Source organism: Morus notabilis, unplaced genomic scaffold (assembly GCF_000414095.1).
Source record: "Morus notabilis unplaced genomic scaffold, ASM41409v2 Scaffold722, whole genome shotgun sequence".
Taxonomy (NCBI): domain Eukaryota; kingdom Viridiplantae; phylum Streptophyta; class Magnoliopsida; order Rosales; family Moraceae; genus Morus; species Morus notabilis.
Genome location: NW_010358483.1, coordinates 72,206 through 94,736, shown reverse-complemented (window position 1 = coordinate 94,736; position 22,531 = coordinate 72,206). Strand labels below are relative to the sequence as shown.

Genomic DNA, 22,531 nt, shown 5'->3' with positions numbered 1-22,531 from the left:
GCGAGCTCGGGCTGTCCGGCCGGGTTCGGGCAGCCAAATATAAGCCCCCGGCCCATTCAAGGGCATTTTCATGCTCGGGCGGGTGGCCCAAATTTTTCGGGTGGCTCGGGCTCGGACTCGGGTAAAAACTCGGTATTTTCGGGCGGTCGCGGGCAGGCCGTCCAAAGTTTCAGCACTAGTCAAGACATATATGATTTATAGGATTTTCTTTCTTTTAATATTAGTTTATTGAGACCTTAAGCCTTTAATATTAGGGGATGTTTATTTTCTGTATTCGTCCCTGATTTTGAATCATGATTCATGGCTCTCTATAGTGTTTTTCTCTCACAAAAAATACACGTAAAACGAGAATAGTTTTGAATTATGATTCTAAATCCATGAACCAAACGTCCACTTAGTTATTGAGACCTTTTATAATAGGTCGGCTTATTAGTAAGGTCAATTTTTGACTGTTAAATCTGATCTGATCAAAACTCACATCAGATTAAAAAAAATATGTAAAAGAGACCATTTTTAATACATATTTTACATACTAAAAAGTAAAATTGATAGTTTATTTTTTTCAGTCCTACTTGAGAAACTCCCAATTTATTATTATTATTATTACTGAAATAAACACCTTCTTCATGGGCCAAAATAATAATAATAATAATAATAATAATAATAATAATAATAATAATAATAATAAATTTCCTCTTGTACAGGAAGAAAAACTTTTTCGTTCTTATTAGTCTGTCCAACTATATATGAGCTCACAACTATAGTCTCTACCCATTAATTTCTTTAACAATAAAAAAAAAAACTACGTATGCACAATATATAGTAAATTCAGACACTTGTGTTCTTATTCAATAATTGGAATTGAAATTATCTTCTTCATACATGATCATCTCAGTGATATTAGTGAAAAGCTTAGAAACAATAGATTTTTCTTTTTTTTTTTTCATTAAAAAAATCTCGAAACCTTTTTTATTTGGCAAGAATGTAGAGGCACATTACCTTCTTGATTAAGGCAGTCTTTTTTACTTGATCAAAATAAATGCTATAAGCGTATAGTTTGTAGGAATAGGAAAATTATTGCCTTGATTATACGGAAAAAAAAAGAATAAACAAATATGACTTATACATGCATTATTTTAAATTGATGTGCTTGTAACTCTGTAAATAAGACAAAATTTAGATTTATGAAAAAGTACAAAGCCTCTGGTTTTTCTTATTGATACAGTAAATATATCATCGATGTTGATTCTCAACTAGATAATAATCTACGTAGATCAAAATTATCATCATGCAGATTGAGATATAAATGGCGTATATATTTACTCCTTATAAAAAACATTGAAAGGACTACAAAATGGATTTTTTTTTTTAAAAAGGAGAAAAACTCATGCCAGAGAGAAATCTTCTGAAATACTATACTCCCTCATCGGTGAAAAAAATTAGTTTGAAATGAAGACGAAAAGAAAAGAGAATATGAAAAGAAAAAATTAAGAAAAAATTAAGAAAAAATCGTTAAAATTTTCTAAGGACTGCTATTACGATGAATGTTGATTGAGTGGTTATCTTAGTCTTACCGCTTGGTTTTGACCTCTCACTTAATTTGCGAGTATCTGATAAAGAAGTAAACCCGTAATAATAAGTTTATAATGTTTTAATTTTTCTTTTAGACAGTTTGATAAATTATTTATATGTTATTTTTATCATGTAAAATTTACTATTACGTACTCTTTAGACAAAAAAACAAAAACAAAAACATTATGGTTTAATTTTTTCCACCATTAACTGTAGCTGTTTGGATAATATATACTTTATTCTGCTAAAATACACACACACACACACACACACTACGTGCTTTTACATATGGCCAAGTAGAGAAAATTGTGTTTGTTTATCTATTTTTACTATCATTTAAGATTCTTCATTGAAACCCTTTTGGGTTCTAAAAAAAATCGGGCTCTCTGCCCTTAATAGGACCTGTCACACTCTGTGGGTGTCTATAATGTTCACATACATGATACAAAAATGACTAAAGTTCTGTTAATTTATGTATTAATTGGCCATTAGTGGATATGATCAGTTCAAGGAATAATTCCAACTACAACCAAAACTTCTAAGGTTACCCTACTTATTAATACAAAAAAATCATATCACAATGATCTTTATAAATTTTAAAACACAAAACGTGCAACATCTTAATTAGGGCTGACAATCCGAATAGCGACATGACGACACGATTCGAAACTCGTACGAAGTTAGTAGGTTTGAGTTTACTATAAATGGGTTTGAGTCATACTCGGGTTGACACGATTAACACGATTAATAAATAAGTTGAGTTAGGGTTGACCTCATAATACGAATTGACACGGTTAACTATATGTATAATCTACAATCTAATGATATGTGATATAACATGAAAGTTTATATGACATATTAAATACAAATAATGTGAATTTTAATATTTGTATGTAAAATTCATTTATTTTTCTTAAAGAAAAAGATAAATTGATAAATAAACATGTTAAACATGTCATGACCGTGTTAAATAAGTCATTATTATATTAGTTATTTATTCAATATATTAATTTAAACGGGTTATGTGGGTTGACACGATTAACACGATTAATAAATGGGTCGTGTTTGGGTCGACATTTTTGACATGTTTAATAAACATGTTGTGTTTGAGTTGATGTTTTCTGACACGACTAATAAATGGGTTGACACGAATATGACCCACTAACACGAATTATCATCCCTAATCTTGATTGATGTTTCTTATTCTTAATATTGAACGAGAGGAATGTTATTTTCATTAGTTTTTAGGGATTAAGGCAAAAATGGTGGGTTTAATCGGGGTTTTTTTAGTAAAATGATCCAAGTTTTTTAGAATAAAAAATTGTCAGTAAAACAAAAGAAAAAAGAAATGAGGTTGTTAAAATGACTAGTTTCCTTCTAAACCCCTAGCTTCTCTTCCTTTAATATCCTAGCATATCAGCAGCTATGGCCACCAACATCAAGAATGAAGAATCTAGTTGCTCTGTCCCTCTCTTTCCTCTTTGTTTGGATCAAGGTGGAAAGAAAGAGCAGAATCGGAATTGCATGGGAGAACTTTTTTCCCCCCCTAAATAAAAGCTTTTTCTATGATGAGATTGCTAAACAAATCTATCAATGAAATAATTTGTTTTGACTATAAAATTATTTTTTTCACAGTCAAATCCATAGAGAGAGGAGTTCTATGCAGAACGCTATAAATTTTTAATATGGACTTGCGCAGATTTAAACGTTGAAAATTTAATCCAACTGTCAAATAAAGTGTTCTACCGGTGAGTTTTTCTAAAGAGCCTCACCATAATCCGTAGAAGCTCCCAAAAAAAATAGCCATTGCCTTAATTTTTTAAACTTTTGGCCATATTTTAAGGTGGGTGAGGATAAACAGCGGTCCGCCCTAATTTTCTTAGTTATTACTATAGTGTATAACTTACATATTTAAGTATAATTTTTTAGAATAAAACTTGTATTGTTGATCCTCTATTTTTATATTGATTTATAACTTCTAGATTATATTAAATTTAGAGAATATATGAGTTTTTCTCTTTTTTATTTGAAGTTGAATTGTTAGTTTCAATTTTATTTGTTGTCTTCCTTATTTTCTTTGTTGCTTTTTGTGGATTATATATATTTAAATTTTAAATCAAGTTTGGGTGGGGAAAAAGAACTCCAACTCACCCCATATTTAGCCCTTCTATAATTTTACACTCGAGATGAATCGTAAACCTATTTCAAATTGTTTAGCACTTTTTTTTAAGGGACGTTTAGAAAGAAGATTCGTGTCATGATTTAAATCACGATTCGTGACTTGTTATAATATTTTTTTTCACAAAAAATACAAGTAAAATAAAAATGATTCTAAATCATAATTCTGAATTCATGAACCAAATGTCATGTTTAGTCAATCAAAATGGGCAAAATAGTGTCGTCTTCGCTACAACTTGTTAACTTTTCTTTGTTTTGGAAGGGGTGATGATGGCTTTAAGATGTGAAATTAATACGAAACTTAAGAGAGTTGACTTCAACATATATACAAAATACAAAGTATATATGTAGCTAATGGTCCTCATGGAAATCGGGCCCCGCAAGAAATACACATCTAGTGACAGGAAAGTTTGTCGAGAGGTTCTAGTCAATGGAAGTCCATATATGATTTATAACTGATCAAATATAAATTGAACTGTGATTGGCAAAATATATATATATATATATATAAATTGAATTGTACTATCGCGTAAAAAGCACAACTGCGTTTATTTCAACCACTCAAATTATTGGTTAGAATTTAAACTTTTATTTAAGTTTCAAAATAGTGTCTGGAAAAAAAAATTGAAAGAGAATTCAGACTATTAATAATGAATTAAATTTTTAATTTTTAAAATTCATCATCTTCTTAAATTCTAACAATATAAATTGTTTTAATAGTTTAACACTTTCAGATTTTACTTTTTTTTCTTTTTAATTTTAATTTTAAAAATGTTATAACTTTTTTATTTTAATTTTGATTGAGATGATTTTTTTAATGTGTTTATAATAAAGAGAAAAACAAATCCCTACCCATATTGCATATTTTTTAATGTCATTTATAATGAGATTTTATAAAATTTGTTACAAAACTATAATGATAGTTTTCAACACTTTATCCAAACATAGTTTAGATTTTATTTTCAATTCAAATTACAATTTATTTGTATATTCAAACACCGCTTTGAATTACAATTAAAATCACCACAATTCAAATTGTACAGTTATAACAAAAAAGGTGTAAATCTTCACAGTTTGAGTTAATGTTTTTCTATTTGTTTTTTTAATTTTTCTTGAATGCACAATATTAAATTTCAAATAAATTTGTTAATTATAATAGAAGTGGGGGCATAACAGTAATTTTTGGGTGTTATTTAAATATCAAAATTAATTTCTCGTGCCCATATCTACATGAATGAATTTTGGTCTCTTTTTTTATTTTTTTTCTTTCTTTTCGTTCTTTTAGAATGAACGACCCTGTATTATGCGCGTTGCGCGGAATACATTGTTATATTATATAAATAAAAGATTTTGGATTTTTATAAACATATTCAGACATATATGTATATACAGTATTGTGTTTTTTGTTTTTTTGTATTAGGGGTGTTGGTCTGGAATATACATATATATGCATATACAGTACAATACAGTGATTCAAAATATCTTAATACATATATAAACAAACATATACAGTAAAAAATTGCTGTTGCTAATGAAGAAAAAGTATTCATAACAATTTTTGGACAACGCATGTACAACAAATGAGATTAGGATTGCTTATTAGCATTATCACCACAGTAACGAAAAAGTAAAACAAAAATATATTTGCTTAAAAAAAAGTGAAATTGAACTGTAGAAAAATAAAAGTAATGTACATGTATATATGTTTTAAATGAATTCATCAAAGAAAGGTTAAAGCATAAGAATAAGTTAAAAAAATAAAGAGAAAAAAGGTAAAAAATAAATAAAGAAAAAGACAATGTTTGAAAAATACAGGGAAAAAAAAGACGGAGTACATATTGCACTAATATTTATTAACAATAGAAGAAAACGACAATGAGCAATATATAATAATAATGTTTATTAAAAACATACTAAAATCAGTTATGAACGGCTAATATGAAACAAAAACAACGCATATTAATACAACCATACTACACTAATATACCTAATATAAGCAGCAGATATGATAAAAATTCTCGGTAATAGTGATTAAAAATACCTGAAATCCTATAACCACCCGTTTAAGTTTGAAAAATCAGTCAACCAATTACAAATACCGAGAAAAAAAGATGCAGCGATAGCAAGAAAAAATACGAAACGATTGATAATCAAGTAGAGCAGTAAGTGACCGAAAGGTAAAGGGTCGTTCACTTCACTGATTTAAGTTTGTAATTCGAGTTGAGAAGTGATTTTGTATAAAAACTTTTTACTGTAATAAAAAAGTTAAATGTGATTATTTTTTAGAGTTTTTTACTGTAACAAAACTCAAATTTTAAACTCAAATCAACAAAATAAACGGGGCCTTATATTTCGTATTCAATGTCTCACACACAATCTACTTTAAATAAGTGAGATATAATATGTGTGTTTAGAATTCTTTCCAAAACGTTTTTATTTTCTTAATGAAAATGAAAACGTAAATGTTTTTATTTTTATTTTGGAATCATTTTTGAAAATGTGTTTCGTAATTTTATTTTGAGATTATTTTTAATTTTAAAAAAAATTAAAACTGTGTTTGGTGGCTTAATTTTTAAAACATGTAATTATATTTTAAATAATAATATATTCAGTTAAAAAATTAAAACTGAAAAGTTAAAATTTTTTTTTTCATTTTCTTTCACTACTCGAACTTGGAGTTGGAACTTTCCACTATGTGTTCACCATGTGAGACTGAATCTTCTTCTTCAACCTTGAAATCCTCAACCGGATGATGATGATGATGATGATGGCCGTGGTGGTGGTCCGGTTGGCCGGCGATGAAATCGAGGAGGCCTTCGCCGGCTTTGTCGGCAACGGCCGGAGATGCGGCGGTGGTCTTGCTGAAGACTAGGACGGCGGCGAGTAAGAGCGCGGTAGAGACGAGGGGAGGCCAGAAGTAGGCCAAGATGGTGAGGAATCTCAGAGTGACGAGGATCCGAACCGAAACGGCGACACAGAGGAGAAGGGCGAGGAGGATGTGGATCTTGAACTTGATCAGCTTCTCCAGGATCTCCATCACTTTTTGGTCTGTTTGGTTGGCGAGAAAGAAAAAGAAAAAAAAGAAAGAAAGAGAAGTGAGATTGTGTAATTTGTGTTGGATTTTGTTTAGATTTGATAGATTGTGGGAGGTTTTTATCAATTAGAGAGATATTCTGTCTCTCTCTCCTCTTTTTCCCTCTATGTGTTTTCTGTGCAGAGTTGTACGCCTCGTTCGTTTTGTTAATTCGAATTTAGAATTTGAGTTGAAATGTGATTTTATGTGAAAATTTTTTACTGTAATAAAAAAGTTAAATGTGACTGTTTAAACAAAAAAGTTGACATAGATGTTATGGGCCGAATTTTTTAATTTCGTTGATATCTTCCATCTCGAAATTTATCCATCTTCCATAAAGGAGCTGAATGAAACCAAAGTTTCACGTTCGGTTCTGAATTAGAGACGTTAAAAATGATGAATCAACGTCGACTATAACCCCTAGCCTTCCAAGCTAACGATGCGGGTTCGATTCCCGCTACCCGCTTGTGCTTACTTTATCTCTCTATCTCTATTCAATATTTCTATCAATCTCTTTCTTTTTTATTTTTTTGTAATATTAATATATTAATATTAGTTACAAAAAAATAAAAAAGAAAATAATAAAACTTAATAAATTGAAATCAGATTTCAAAAAGAAAATATGAGAATTTTTTACTGTAGCAAAACTCGAATTCTAAACTCGAATCAACGAAACGAACGAGACCTCTTTTTTAACTAAGTTGGGGGTGGACTCGGGGGAAGATTGAGAAGGAAATGAAAATGAAAACGACCGTGAATCATTTTCAGTTTTACTCAGTTTTTAGAAACCCTCCAAAAACGTTTTCATTTTTTGTTTTTCAAAAAACGCAATGCCAAACGCCTCTCCCAGACCATTTTCATTTTTTGGTCTTGGAAAACGTGAAAAACGTTTTTAAAAACGGAACCAAACGGGATAAAGTCTATTATCATACGGTGAATATATAAAATGAGAAATAAACTCTACAAAAAAAAAAAAGAAGATCAATCACTTTTTACAATATAGTTATTTTGATAAATGCATGACATACATAATTTTCCTCTTTGTATTAAGAAAAAAATGTATTCATATTGGTCATTTAAATAAATGAGATAAACAATATATAGAAACTGATATATAAATAACAAAAACATGATTCAACGCCAACCAAAGATGAAGAAACCAATAAATCATATATTAAATACATGGTTTAGGTATTTATCTTCTATTGTTAACGATAGATATCATAAGTAATTCAAATATAACCTAACAGTGTACTTGGCTGGTAACTAAATTATTACAGGATTTATTCAAAACACCAATATATATATGTTAGAACCGCACAAATATAAACAAATAAAGGAGTAAAAAGCTAAAGACAAAACGATACATTTGCACTACATAAGGACGACAATAATTGAAAATGGAACAGAGAAAAAATGTTGAAAACTGACCAACAAAGATGAGTGGAAACTATTGAAAGAACACTGACTTCAACATAAAGAAACTAAGTCATCATCAGCAAAGAAAAACAATACTCTAATAATTAATAAACCGTAAGACAATGGTCTAAATTTAAAATAATCCGGACAACATCAAGAACAACCAAGCCTTATTAACAGTTACTTCATATATATCAACAATAGAAGAAAAATACATCATCATGACCAAAAGAAGATTAAAAGCTAAAAAATTTTTTGGCAGAAGAATAAATAAGGCAAAAGATGAAGCTACGTTATACCTAAATAACAATGAGCAAAACAACATAAATACTGAACAACGATATAAAAAAAATCGACACCAAATAATAACATATTCATAAAAAAAAACATAATGAAATGAACATATAAGCTAGGAAATGAAGAAAGTCATGTAACAAACGAAGATAAAATCATAAAGCAATATTTTAAACAGTTCAAAAATAAAGGTAAGGAAAAAAATTTGAATACCTCAGTCGATGAAGCACAGTGAACAGGATAGATCCAACATAACAACTAAAATTACTGAGCATGAGAAATATATGAACTGAATATCCGAAAGACAGTGAAAATAATAATAGAAGCCTAGTATCAATAAGATAAACAGTAAGAAAACAGAGAACACAAAAGAGGATAGATCATAATATCTGAATAATGAAAACAAAGAGAAAGTGAGGAATTATAGCAATAAAATAACATGCATTATATATAAACAAAGTTATCAAAATTTTGCTCAATCTCCGATACAAATTCTTGCAAAGTAAAATCGATCAAAATAATGATTAATCAACGACAACTATCATGAAGCATGAAGATGACCGCAAAACACAGCCAATAAATAATGGACAGCGAGAGATTAGATATGCAGTATACAAAACTCAAGCATAAGAAATGCACGTGTCGGAATAAAATATTAACACAATAAGACGCTGACAATTGTGCAAAGTCGCTCAAAATAAAAAATTTTAATAAAAAAACAAAAAAAAAATCAACAAAGAGTAAACATGAACATATGAAAGCCAAAAATCACAAATTAAAAAAAAAAGGTTGAAAAAAGAAAACTGAAAAAATTAAAAGTCGGCCAAAATAAAAAATTTAAAGAAATAAAGCAAAAAATCAACAAAGAGTAAACGGGAACAAAAAAAGAGCCCAAAAATAAGAAATAAAAAGGGAGAAAAAAAGGAAAAAACCCCAAGAGAAAAAGTGAAAAATATAAAGAATATGAGCTATGGATATTTGCACGCTGAGAAAGTAAACATTTCTGAATATCTTTGCAAGAAAAATCATGTAAACAAAAAAAAAATCAGAACAGAACAACATAACCCAAAAAAACATAAAACGTCAAGATGAAGAGATGAAACGGTAAAAGGAAAAAAAATTTTCTGAAATAGATCAAAAAAAAAATAAAAAACCATATTAATGTAGAAAAAAAGAAAACAACAAAACCCAAAACACCCAAAAAGATCAAACGAGAAGAAACAGTAGAAAATTTTTTTTCATGAATTAATACATAAATTGAGATTTTTGCTAAATCATAAATTGAGATTAAAAAATCACTGTCATTAGCATTATTATTATTTTTTTCAAATAGATGACACGAAAGTATCTTAGTACTTTTTATGAAAACGATATCTTTACTACCAATGTCTCGTAACTTTATTTTTTATGCTTTATATTTTTGGCCGAAGTCCCAAATTCAAATCTCGAAAATATTGATTACCTCGATAAAAAATCTCGAAAATAATTGGATAAAAGTTGCAATTGGCAGGGCTGCTCTCCCAAGTTAGACCTCCGTTTGGAGGGAGAGCACACGCATTGGACGCGACATTGCATAATTTGCCGTGTTTTTCTAACAAACCACATCCCTTTTTAAATTTTCCTTATTAACTTTCCTCTTTTTTTTGGAATAATAATAATTTAACCCGTGTTATTTGACTACCCGGGAAGGCGTTACCTTTGTTTTTTTTTTTTGGCTGATTGACTGCTTCGCAACTTGCCTGCCCCGGTTTTCGTCTCTACTGGATGACTTTTTTTGTTCCAATTGAGAACTGACGTTAAAAAATATAATAGAAAATTTTGTAACAGAAAAATTAGATTTAAATTTTTTTGAGAAAAAATATTATAATAAAAAGTTTAGAGTTCGTTTGGTGACGTTTGTTTTCTATATTCGTCTCTGATTCTGAATCATGATTCATAGTTCTCTACAGTGTTTTCTCTCATAAAAAATACACGTAAAACAAGAATGATTCTGAATCATGATTCTGAATACATAAACCAAACGTCAGATTCGTTCCCTGATTCGAATCATGGTTCGTGGTTCGCTACAGTATTTTTTCTCACAAAAAATACACGTAAATCAAAAATAGTTCTAATCACATGATTTGAATCCATGAACCAAACGCGATTATAATTTGAATTATGAAAAAACAAAGTTGATTTTTCACTGTATACTTTTATTATTATTATTTTAAGTGAATATTGTGCACCTTTCATGTTGCAACCTCACTGTCAAACCACTATAGGACATGCCATGACACTATCATTTACCATTTACCAAAACCGTTAAGATTATTGACGGAAGTGAACAAAATAAGTCATTTGAACTGTTTTTTTATAGATTGAGAGGTAATTTAAAACGGTTTTGAAAATTTATGGACATTTTGAAAAAGGATGCATACGTTGACACAACCGAATTGGTTGAGGAAAAGGAAACCCCAGCGACCAAGCACTCCTGCCCCCAAAAGCGGGCAGGTGAACGGGAACCGACCGAGAACCCGAACCGCTTGACTGACTGACCCCTTCATACTCGATTCATTAGGGTCCAAAAAATTGGAAAACAAATCATCAACTTCAGCTGCTGAATGCCCCGGATCACGGGTATTCTTATTGTGGTTATAGACCCCAAGCTTGGCTACTTGAATAATTTATTCCTCTTTATTCTAGCTTCAGATTTGGCTTAAGCTTCGGATTCTCTGAAGATTAGGGGTTTATAAATATAATTAGTTGATCTATAAACTTTATTTTCAATAACTTTGACCTTGATTTGTTTCTAGTAATATTGATCTCAACACAAAATTATTAATTTTTTTTTTTAAAAATTTAACAGATATAATCACATTACTACCGCACAATAGTTTTTAAGTTATCATTGTAGAAATTTAAAATTAATGTTATCACCAGTAACTAAAACAGTTAAAAATAAAAATTTAAAAGAGTTTAAAGACGAAAATGTCACAATATTAAAATTTTAAAAAATAAGAGGAAAAGATAACACAACAATATACCTATATTCAAAGGCTAAGTACCTAAATTATGGGAATTCCTAATATAAAATAAATATAAATAATATCAAAATACTAATAAAACTAATAAAACATGTAATATTAACTTGTATTATTTGTAAAGTTTTAGCTTTTCTAGATACACAAAATTTAAGGACTAATATAGCTTAATTATTCCTTTTTTTTTGACAAAACTTCCTTATTCCACTAATCCACTCCCGAAAATGTTCTTGTAATTCAAACGAAAAAGAAAAAAGATTATTCTTGTTTTTTTCTTATTCCCTTTTTTATCCCCAAAAGATAACCTTCCTCGGTAGTGACTCCTAATCAGCAACCATTTCCTTTTTCTTTTTTTCTTTTTCCTTTTTTTTTTCCTTTCTTTTTCTTTTTCCCCATCTGTTGGTAATATAATAATAACAACACAGACCCACTTCATCCATCGTGTGCACCTCTCTCTCTCTCTCTCTCCTCAAAAAATCTTCTCTCATTATTTGCCAAACCAAACGCCTCTCTTCGACTCTCACAAATAAAGAAAAAAGAAGAATGAGTTACTACAACCAGCAGCAACCTCCTGTCGGCGTTCCTCCGCCGCAAGGTCCGTCCATTTAAATTTTCCAGTTCTCATGATTTCCTCAGATCTATCGCATTAGAGCTTTATTTGAATTTTTTCTTTTGTGTTTGGTTCTGATTATTTGAAACTTTTTGTGAATTAACAAACGAATCAGGTTATCCACCGGAGGGATATTCCAAGGACGCTTATCCGCCGCCGGGATATCCCCCGCAGGGATATCCTCCCCAAGGTTATCCCCAGCAGGGATATCCGCCGCCCTACGCTCCTCAGTACGCCCAGCCTCCGCCTCAGCGGCAACAGAACACCGGATTATTGGAAGGCTGGTACGTTTTCCTCTTGGACTTCTCTCTCTCTTTCTCCGATTCTTCTTAACGCGGTTCGATGACTCAGATCTGAGAGACTCGGACGATCTGGAGTGATTTGTGCGTTCCGAGTTTCGAACGAGTCAAATCGGTTTTGTTTATAGCGCACGATAGTTAACGTGCTCCTTCTCTTTTTGGCCTTTTGATAACCAATAACCGCGTTTGGCACCGACTTTCGACGGCAATACTATCGTGTGGTAGTTGTTGTTCCCAAAATACCCTTCGCGTGTTTATATTAGTGGATATAACACAAAAGAGTTCTTCAGTGACTTAATTGTCTTTTTGTGTGTATTTCTGGCTTTTTTCGATGTCTTTAAGGTTGTAAACGACAAATTTTTATGGTCTAGGAAGTCGAGATTTTTGTATTAATGGTCTAAGGTTCTTAGCCGTCTTACCTCTCGTTTGTTAGTTTTGTAGATTTAAATTTTTAATTTGAGTTGAAATATGATATTTTTTTTTGAGAGTTTTTACCTATAATAAAAAAAGTTAAAAAAAGTTAGATATAACATTTTTTTTTATCTGTAGAAATTTAGGGTATATTTGGTAGATGATCTACAATTATGATTATGGGTCTTAGTTCAGAATTAGTGTTTGTTTACAGGGATTAGAGATTTTGAATCATGATTCAGAATCGGTGTTTGGTTTGGATGATTCTGAATTATGATTCAGAATCTGATGTGATGTTTTAAACTAGCTCAAATTATGATTCTAAAATCACTCCCCTCTTGATTCAAGGTGATTCAAACTCTTGATTTTGAATCATTGTTTCAGAATTATGATTTGAACTCAAAATCATAAATTATAGTTTTTGTTTTAGAATCATGATTAGAATCATTCTGATTTAAATTCTCGTATCAAATGAACCTTTAAAATTTAAAATTTAAATTGGTGAAATGAACGAGGTCTGAAAAGATGAGATTTTTGTTTTTTGTTTTTATTTTTTTATATTACGAAATTTAAATCGATACAAGAGACCATTAATTTTCATGTAAATTTTGGAAGCTTTTCTCTCTAATGAAAAAAAAAGGAAAACTAAGATGAGAAATCAAAGCAAGATTTGTTTGTCTAAAAGTAAAATTTACTGAGAATTTGGCTAGCTGAAATTAAACTACTTTTGCATTTGACATTCTTTTAAGAATTTTGTTCTTTGGGGGAAAACATTCTTTTAAAATTTACATTAGCGAATTGAACTTTGAGTTTATCCAAAATAGTGTTTGGATCTTAATTTGTATAATTCTGATTTAACAATTTGTTGTTTGATGTAAATTGGTGCAGTTTGGCGGCTCTGTGCTGTTGCTGTCTGTTGGACGCATGCTTTTGATTGGCAAATGTGCATCATTCTGATATGAAGTCTGTTTGATCGGACAGACGTACGTACACAAATTCTATTGGAATTTCTTGTCATAAGACGATGTCCCATCTGTTACTTGTTTTATTTTCGTCTTTTTTTCCCCCTAGTATATTGACTGTTTTAAGAACCTTTGCTTGCAATCAGACCTATATTTTTCTCTGTGACGAAGAATTTCAGTGAAATTCGTTTATTTTGTCAATATTTCTATCAATGTGGTATATTTTGCAATTGGGTGCTTTTGAATTTTCTTAAAAGTATTATAAAAAGTTTGAGGGAGATCCTGATTTGTTGAGTGAGGAAGGTGGGATAGACAGCTATTCTTCATTTTGTTAAAACTAAAGCTGTTTTTAGCTTTTGTTTTGATAATAATGTGCTTGGGTGGGTTGGATTTGCGTCTTTTTGGGGATCATAGTGAGCTAGCTGGAGAAAGGAATTTATGCTTTGGTGGCGTCTGGGTAGTTTGTGGAGGTTGGTAGAATCTTCTAAAGGAATATATGGATTTTGGAGAGGAAAACGTGCAAGAAAGAGAAACAAATATGTGATACCAACTGTTTTTGATACAAACATGTGCTGAGTTTTTTTAAATTGCAAGCATAACAGAATTTAGAGTATTGGGTGCCTTTGCCCCTTGATTTTATTTTAAGAAACATTGACAAGTTATTCTTAAATTTTTAATTTTAACAAGCTACTTCTTAATTCAAAAGAATATTTCCGAATAGATGATGGTGATTAAATTTTGAACGGAATCATATTCATACACGTTATATGACGTGCTCCTTTGTTATTAGAAACTTTAATATATGCCCTTCAAACGAGCTTACATAATAATGATATGGACAATGTTATTTTTGCTTAAAATTTGAGAACCATCATTGATTTGATGTTATTCGAAGCACTTTATTAATTGTAGAGAGCGATTTGTCAAAACCAAAAGTGGTGGTGAAAATTTGCTAGAAAGCCTTAGGGGACAAAAACACTGTAAATCTTGAAATTTATGAAATTGGTGGGCCAAATTTTAAACCTTAGAATTTACCGTTCTGCCATAAGAAATTTCACTCTTAATATGATTGCAATGTGTGTCTTTGAGACTTTGAACCCTTGTTCATTTGCATTTTTTGTGTTAGTGTGATTTAAATTCAAATCTTAATTTGAATTAAGGTGTATTTGAGTACGGTTTGAATTGTGACTTTAATTTGAGTTTGTGTTTAATGTGTACATTTTGAGTTATAATATGAATTGAGAAACTATTTGAATTTATGTTTGGATGGGTCAAAACTTGAATTTATATTTGGATAGTGTTTTAATAAAAACTCAATGGTGATGAAAAATTTTAATAGAGTATATGAGTGAGGTTTTACTCGTTTATTCATTGTGAACGCATAAAAAAAATCATCTCAATCATAATTAAAATGAAAAAGTTATGACGTTTTTAAGAATAGAAAAAATATTATTTATTAACTTAAGTTTAAGTTTAGAAATTTGAGTTGAAAGAGAAATTTAAACTCAGATTTTAACCATAAACTTAAGTTAAAACTCAAGTTTAAAGTAAAATTTTAAAAAAGAACATTATCTTAAATAAAGTTGTAAATTGAATTTAATTTTTTTTTGAGTTTGAGTGCAAATGAACAAGTTTTTAAAAATTACCCACTAGCCTCCATGTATCATTTTCTATCGTTTTATTCACTCAACTAAATGTAATACATTAAGGTCTCAATCATTTTACCAATTTACGTTTTACTATAGTAAAATATTTTAAAAAATAATAATATTTAATTTTTTTATTATAATAAAATTATTTTACATAAAATCACATCATAATTTAAATTAAAATAAACTAAACGAGCCACAATTATCTTCTCACTGCCGCCACACATCTACAGGCTAAATGATAGTTTTCTTGTTGTTCAGACCAAATGTTAGCATCCCACATCCGAAATCTAGAACCTTCAATTATGACTTCGGAAGTTGGTCAAACAATAGCGTGATCTGCTGAGTACGTGTTATTGAGATGAAGCAAAAGGCAAAAACATCCTTTGACCAAAAGTGGCGGATTATACACCTCCACGATAACTGGTAGTATGAAACCGAGGTAGCGAATGTCCTTATTTTTATGCAGAGATAAAGATGACCCCTTAGGTTGGATGCCCCTCAAGTCAAGTTTGATGTGTACGAAGACAAGACTAATGGCAACCTTTAAATACTATAAAATAATTTTTGTGCTTATCTTTTCCTGTATTTTTCTATATATAAGAAAGCTGAAAAGCTTTCACTGTTTGGGGCATTCGACCAAAATGTGGGCGTTTTGGTTGAAATGCATCCCATGCATTTTTTTATTTTTAGAGAACGTTTGGTTGAAGAATTTAAATCATGTATTCGAATTATTTTTGATTTATGTGAATTTTATATGAGAGAAAATATTGTAATGAACTACGAATCATAATTCGAATTAGGGAACAAATTCATCTACCAAACATCCTCTTAATATATAAGAAAGCTCAAAAGCTTTCACTGTTAAAGGACGTTTCGATCAAAACGCCCATTGAAAATTCGAAATCTCTACCCTTCCTTTTTTTTAAAAAACTTTTTACCCTAATAAATAATCCTTTTTAATTTTCTCTTGAAATTTTATTTTATTTTATTTTTTAGTATTTTACCCTAAAACTTATTTATTTATGTGATTTTGACTTTTTTTTCATTTTTGCTCTAATTTTTTTCATTTTGATTCCTTCTTCCCCTCAAACTTTATTTTTTTCTTTAATTTAGTCTTTCTTCGACCCTTTTTATTTTTGCCCTAAAATTTATTCTTTTTTTTGTTTTAGTTTCTTTTACCCGAAAACTTACTTATTTATTCATTTTGGTCATTTTTAAATTCATTTTTTGTTTTTATCTTAAAATTTTATTTTTTTTGTTCTGATCGTTTTTTCCCTATAACTCATCTTTTTCTTCATTTTAGTCCTTTTCTAATCCGTTTTTCTTGAAATTTTATTTTTTCATTTTGGTTCCCTTTGCCTTAAAATTTCTTCATTTTAGCTTTTTTTTTTCTACCACTTTTTTCTTTTTACCTTGAAACTTTATTTTTTTTATTTTTTATTTTTGGGCCATTTTGCTCTAAAAATTATTTCTTTCCTCATTTTAGTGCTTTTTAAACCCCTTTTTAGCTTTTTGCCTAATTTTTTTTTTCATTTTCTTTCTTTTTGCAATTTTATTCAGATTTTCTATGCTTTTAATAATGAATAATCTTGACAAATATTTTTTTAAAAATACACGGGTAAGGATTTTTACCATTTATTTTTTATTCTCAACCTTTTTAGTCAAATAATTTACTAATAAAAGAGTGTTTATCCAGAATAAATGATAAAAGTTTAAATTCACGTATTCTCAAGAGTAAATTTTTCATTTTTTTCTTTAATTTTAAATAGCACAATGACTAAAATTCAATACACAGTTACTTTCCACGTGCATCACACCTAGAGTTTAACTAGTTTATTTACAAAGGACAATTTTCTACGAGAAAAATACAAAACTATTAGCTAAACTAAGGACATGCTGACTAAAAGAGAAAAAGTCGACAAAAAAACTAAGGGGATGCATTTATAATTTTCTCTTCTGAATACCTTCTGTTCAAGAAACTGCGGGCCTCAGGTGACGAAATTCTAATAAATATTCAAAAATTAGGCGAACATCATCCTTTTTTCCGTTCCTCGTTAATTATTAGTGATGATTGTAGTGCCTTTGGCTTTGAGTTAGAATCACTCAATTGATGATCAATCAGTCATTCAACGGAGTTTGTCAACAGAGGCTAGAGCTAGTGGTCATCAGCCGACATCTGTAGTTAGAGTATTTTTTTTAACCTCTCTTATTTTCTTCTTGTTTATTATTATTATTGTTGTTGTTATTATTATTATTATTATTATTTTCAGTAATTTATCATCCACGCGACTCCAACTAGTCTAGAGGTGTGAGTTTGGGCCGCTCGACCTAGACTTGGCAGTCTAACAGAAAATTTTGGGTTGGGCGAGGCTGACTCTAAAATAGAAAGGATCGGCTAACACAGTTTTAAGGTCAAAAAGTTGAGGGCATGACTGGCCTGACTCGATATTTTATAAGATATTTTTTTTAAAAGTATTTAAAAATATGATATTTGGGCCGGGCCGATCTTAAAGGAGAAAGAGTCGGCCTATTTCGACCATAAATCTAAAAAATTTAAGGTCAGGTTTGGGCCAATATTAGCAGGCTTCGAGCCTGCCGGTTTAGCTCGGCCTAAACTTACAGCTCTACCAACCACCAATGGCTTAATCCTTTAGTAACTCCCACAAAAAAAAAAAAGGAGATCACTCACCCAATCACTAATTTCGACGATCCATTAACTTTAGTTACTGCTCTAAGTGACTTCAAAGATATGGTTTTTCTTGATGAATAAATAATAACAATATTGTGCACATTTTTTTTTATTATTTCTTTCATTGTTTATAAAACAATAACAATAGGGGCTCAAAATTGTAATAGTAATATCGACTAAGCAATTTGTTTACCAAAAATTTAAGCAAAAGAAGTTGTTTACTGTTGATGGTCATTTTTGTACAAGGTCTGTACAAGGGTCCGTGCCTAATAATTCTATCTCGTGACACTATTAGGTTTGCTTCGTGGACCCAAGCCACGCTTAGAGAACTCGCATAGGCAGTAGTTTGGTGGGCCATAGGTAATTGAATGGGCCGATTTATTTTTTAGTCTGATCTAATTTTGAGTCCTACTTAGGGGTTTTAAAATAATCGGGCTGAGGAATAAGTCGGTGATGGAGAACTTAACCTTATGAGTCTTTTACCTCGTCCTTTAGGAGTCCTAAAAGTCATTTCCTTAGCCTTTGGATACTCAAAAGCCCGGAATTTAAGCTATAAGACCTTCTCGTCTAGCGTCAGCCCATGAGCATTTTTTCTCTGGAGCAGGTTGCTCTAGAGCTAGCTGAAGTTCATCTTTGTGCCAGTTCTGAAGACGTAAATGTGGACGCTACCACATAGATACTTCCCATGCTCCAAGAGACTCCTTAGTGACCGAAGATACCTCCCTTCTTTGTGTCTAAACGTTCTTTTCGTGCTCCATGTACTCCAGCGATGACTGTTTAGCCAAAAACGAAAGGCGGCACTCTGGAGCTAGCTTGATGTGCGTTCAGACCTCCAAGAATAGAAGCGCCTACAGAGCACCAGACTTAGTTAAACACTCCATGATCTCCAGACTTAGGGAAGGTCCAATGTCAGCGAGAATTCCAGATTTGGTCTGCAAATACACCCATTTTTGACCAAAATATTTGTCAGAGAGGAAAGCCACATGATGCAGGTGCTCCGGAGGGAAATAGTTCATACAAGCCTCTGACAAGGTGTGATTGTACGACTCTAGAGTGACCGCCAAAATCTCTCAATCTCCTTATATAAATACCCCATTTCACCAGCACTTCATAACAAGACTCAGACCATTCATATACTTGACCATTTGAGAAGGTCTCTTCCTTAGCCAAAACTCCGAGTGATTCTCTTTTGAGAGTTCAAGTCTTTTGTGCTAAAGACTTAAGTTCTTCGAGCTTGTGCTGCTCAGGCTTGAAGATCTTCGAGTGAGTTCTGAACTCTGCCCATATCTTGAGTGTTCATCATCAAAATGTCTCAAAACACTTTATTTAATCCATCCAAACTCATCTACAAGCTACATTTGAAGTTTCTGAGGTTTCTCTGGGAGTCTGAAAATCCACCTTCGTGGCTGGATTCCGCCGCTTCGAAGCACACTTCCGGAAAGCCGTAAAACTTTGTCTGTTGACATCTTCTCTCAAAGGAACCTATGTTCCTCTGAAGTGGACTTTGCCTTCTCTGTTGGAAGTTCGTAAAACTTGCTCACAAAGTGACCTGCGTTCCTCCGGAGTGAGAATTCACCAGCTCTTCCAAGTAGACTTATCCATACCAATCAAATCATACATCCACTCCGGAAGCAACCTTGTGCTTGTCCTCGTAGCATTTCTCTAAATAAGCCTTATCCACACTCTTCGAGTCAAAGCTCCATCAATTGTTCAGTTACTCCTCCCACCATACTTCGTCTATGCGATCTCCATGACTGTATCCGAAGTCTTCCCATGTGCGTAAGTTAGCGTCTTGGTAAGTTGGCGACAAAGTGGGCCCTAGCTCCATTTTCTTCGGCTTACTTTGGGCCTAACCGATCACTCTCTTCTTTGTTGGAGGTCCTATTGTACAAGTTTCTCTGTGGACGTTGCGTGTTTTATTCGTGTCAACATCAACACCTCTAAATCTGATAATTGCACGTGTTTACCTTGAGCACGTTGTACTCACCGAATTTACTGGGCCCAACATTTACCAAAAATGAAAATTTCTAATTATCTTAGATTATATATTAGGTATATGACAGTGTTCAACATGGCACTAACAACAAACTTTCATATTTTAGTAGCAGTGCGGAAATAGTATTTGTTTTTGTTTTTGGTATTATGATTGATTTTGATTGTCAGACACCTTTGTACTAAATGGGAAAGAAATATTCAATGCATAAAAAGGAAACAAACATCAAATTACGGTTTTCCACCTGTGATTTGTTTTCTTATTTGGCAAGTATGAAGGCATTATATGTCAGGTACGGATAGTTGACCACTACGTGGCACCTCCAACGGTCTATCATAGATGGAACATTCTCGAATAATTTGAAGCATATGCGTTTGCATGAAGACAAATGAGGTTGTTCTTTTGTCATTTTTGAGTTAGGGTAATTTGATAGTAGATTTTGAGTTAAATTTGAGTTATAACTTAAGTTGAAGTTGTAACTTGAGTTTGTGTTTAATTGTGTACATTTGAGTTATAGTTTGAGATAAGAATCTTTTTGAATTTGTATTTGAGTGAGTCAAAACTTGAATTTGTATTTAGATAGTATTTTAATAAAAACTCAATGCTGATGAAAAATTTTAATAGGGCATATGGGTGGAGTTTTATTCGTATTTTCATTGTCAATGCATAGAAAAAAATCATTTCAATCAAAATTAAAACGAAAAAGTTATAGTATTTTTAAGAATATAAAAAATACTGTTCCTTAATTTGAGTTCGAGTTTCTGGACTCGAGTTGAAGTGGAAACTTGAACTTGAGTTTTAGTCCCAAACTCGAGTTCAAACTTAAAAGAACACGAACTTGAATAAAATTATAACTCGAGTTGCTTTTTTTGAATTTTTGACTAAAAAAAGGGGCTGCCGAACAGCCCCAATGGAATTTGAAAATGTATTTGATTCTCAATTTCTCATGCGTTTATAATTATTATTTCATTGCCTAATGTTGTGATTTATTTCAGCCCTGTTCATTTTGCTGATTTGAGTTTAGAATTCGAGTTTTGTTACAGTAAAAAGCTCTCAGAAACAGTCACATTTAACTTTTTTGCTATAGTAAAAAGCTCTCACATAACATTGCATCTCAACTCGAATTAACGAACCGAACGGGCCATTACTTTGTACTCTCAATTCAATATTTTCCAACTTTTTTCAAAAAAAAAAGGAAAAAAAACATTTTCTTCTGTAAATTATTTTCATATTCATTTTGGTTCTTTTTAAAAAAAAAAAAAAAATCATCGTAAGTTTAAACTTGAAATGATAGAAGCAGCTTAAATACATAACTATTATTTTGTTTAATTGATCATGCAAAATTCTTCTATTATTGACTAATAAACAACAAGAAACGTAGCATCGGTTCTAAATCATAAGTGAAAAGGTAAAAGCACAAAATTTTACATATATTGTTGAGTAAAAATACAAGAATTGTTGAGTAAAATGTTGGTATTATTTGAGGATTTTAAATGTGAAAATTAACCCCTATTAATTTAGCACTCAATTTAAAGTGCTTATAATAACGCTCTCATGTATCATCACTACTAATACATTTGGTGTGTCTGGTGTGACGCATTTTTTATTAATTGTTACAGCTTGATAGCAGAATCTTAAATGAATATTTATGTCAGCATTTTAAAAGCTCATTTGATAATGCAAGAAAAAAGTATGCTATTATCAGATGTCCCTTTCTCAGACATTTTGTTTAGGACGAAAAAGAAAGCTTTATGTTCTCTAGAGCTGTAAGTTTGGATCGTATTAAATTAATCGATCTGAGATCTGTTATCGTTAATCGGGACGGATTAAGATTTCAAGCTTAAATAATTATTCGGCCGTGCTACTTGTTTTTAAAGATATATTTTAAAATACTTAATAAAATTTTGAGCCAGTCCTATCTTTCGAGCTTTAAAATCAAGTTAGACCGTTCCTCTCTCGTACCAAATCCAAAATTTCCATTCAGACAGACAGGTCGGCTGACAACCTCAACTTTAACGTCTAACGTTCTCCAAATTTCAATAGATATATATTTCTTTTCCTTTAAAACGTCCTGCAAATTTTTGATTCATTCAACGGGCATAAATTTTTGTTAAATTATTTAATAAATAAAATCCGTGCTACGCACACAAACAAAACTCGTCGTGTGTTCAGAGAGTTAGTTGATGCCAGATGTCTTTTAGACCTTCCAACGATGTCGTTTCATTTTTCATGTCTCGGCGGAGGACAAACGGCGTTATCTCTTTTTGGCACGTTCCATTTTCCAATCCCCATCTCTCTCTCTCTCTCTCTCTCTCTAAAGAGACCGGAATTGGCTCGTGTCGTTTGTTCTCTTGAC

At 31.2% G+C, this 22,531-nt stretch overlaps 1 protein-coding gene across 1 annotated transcript; it reads left to right on the top strand.

Annotated features, from left to right (window-relative positions):
* Positions 1-12,003: 12,003 nt before the first annotated feature.
* LOC21388541 (cysteine-rich and transmembrane domain-containing protein WIH2) lies at positions 12,004-14,014 on the top strand. Its single transcript, XM_010092719.2, has 3 exons — positions 12,004-12,154; positions 12,285-12,453; positions 13,768-14,014. The coding sequence occupies exons 1-3, from the start codon at positions 12,103-12,105 to the stop codon at positions 13,811-13,813; spliced, it is 267 nt and encodes an 88-aa protein (XP_010091021.2). The 5' UTR covers positions 12,004-12,102; the 3' UTR covers positions 13,814-14,014.
* The last annotated feature ends 8,517 nt before the right edge of the window (positions 14,015-22,531 follow it).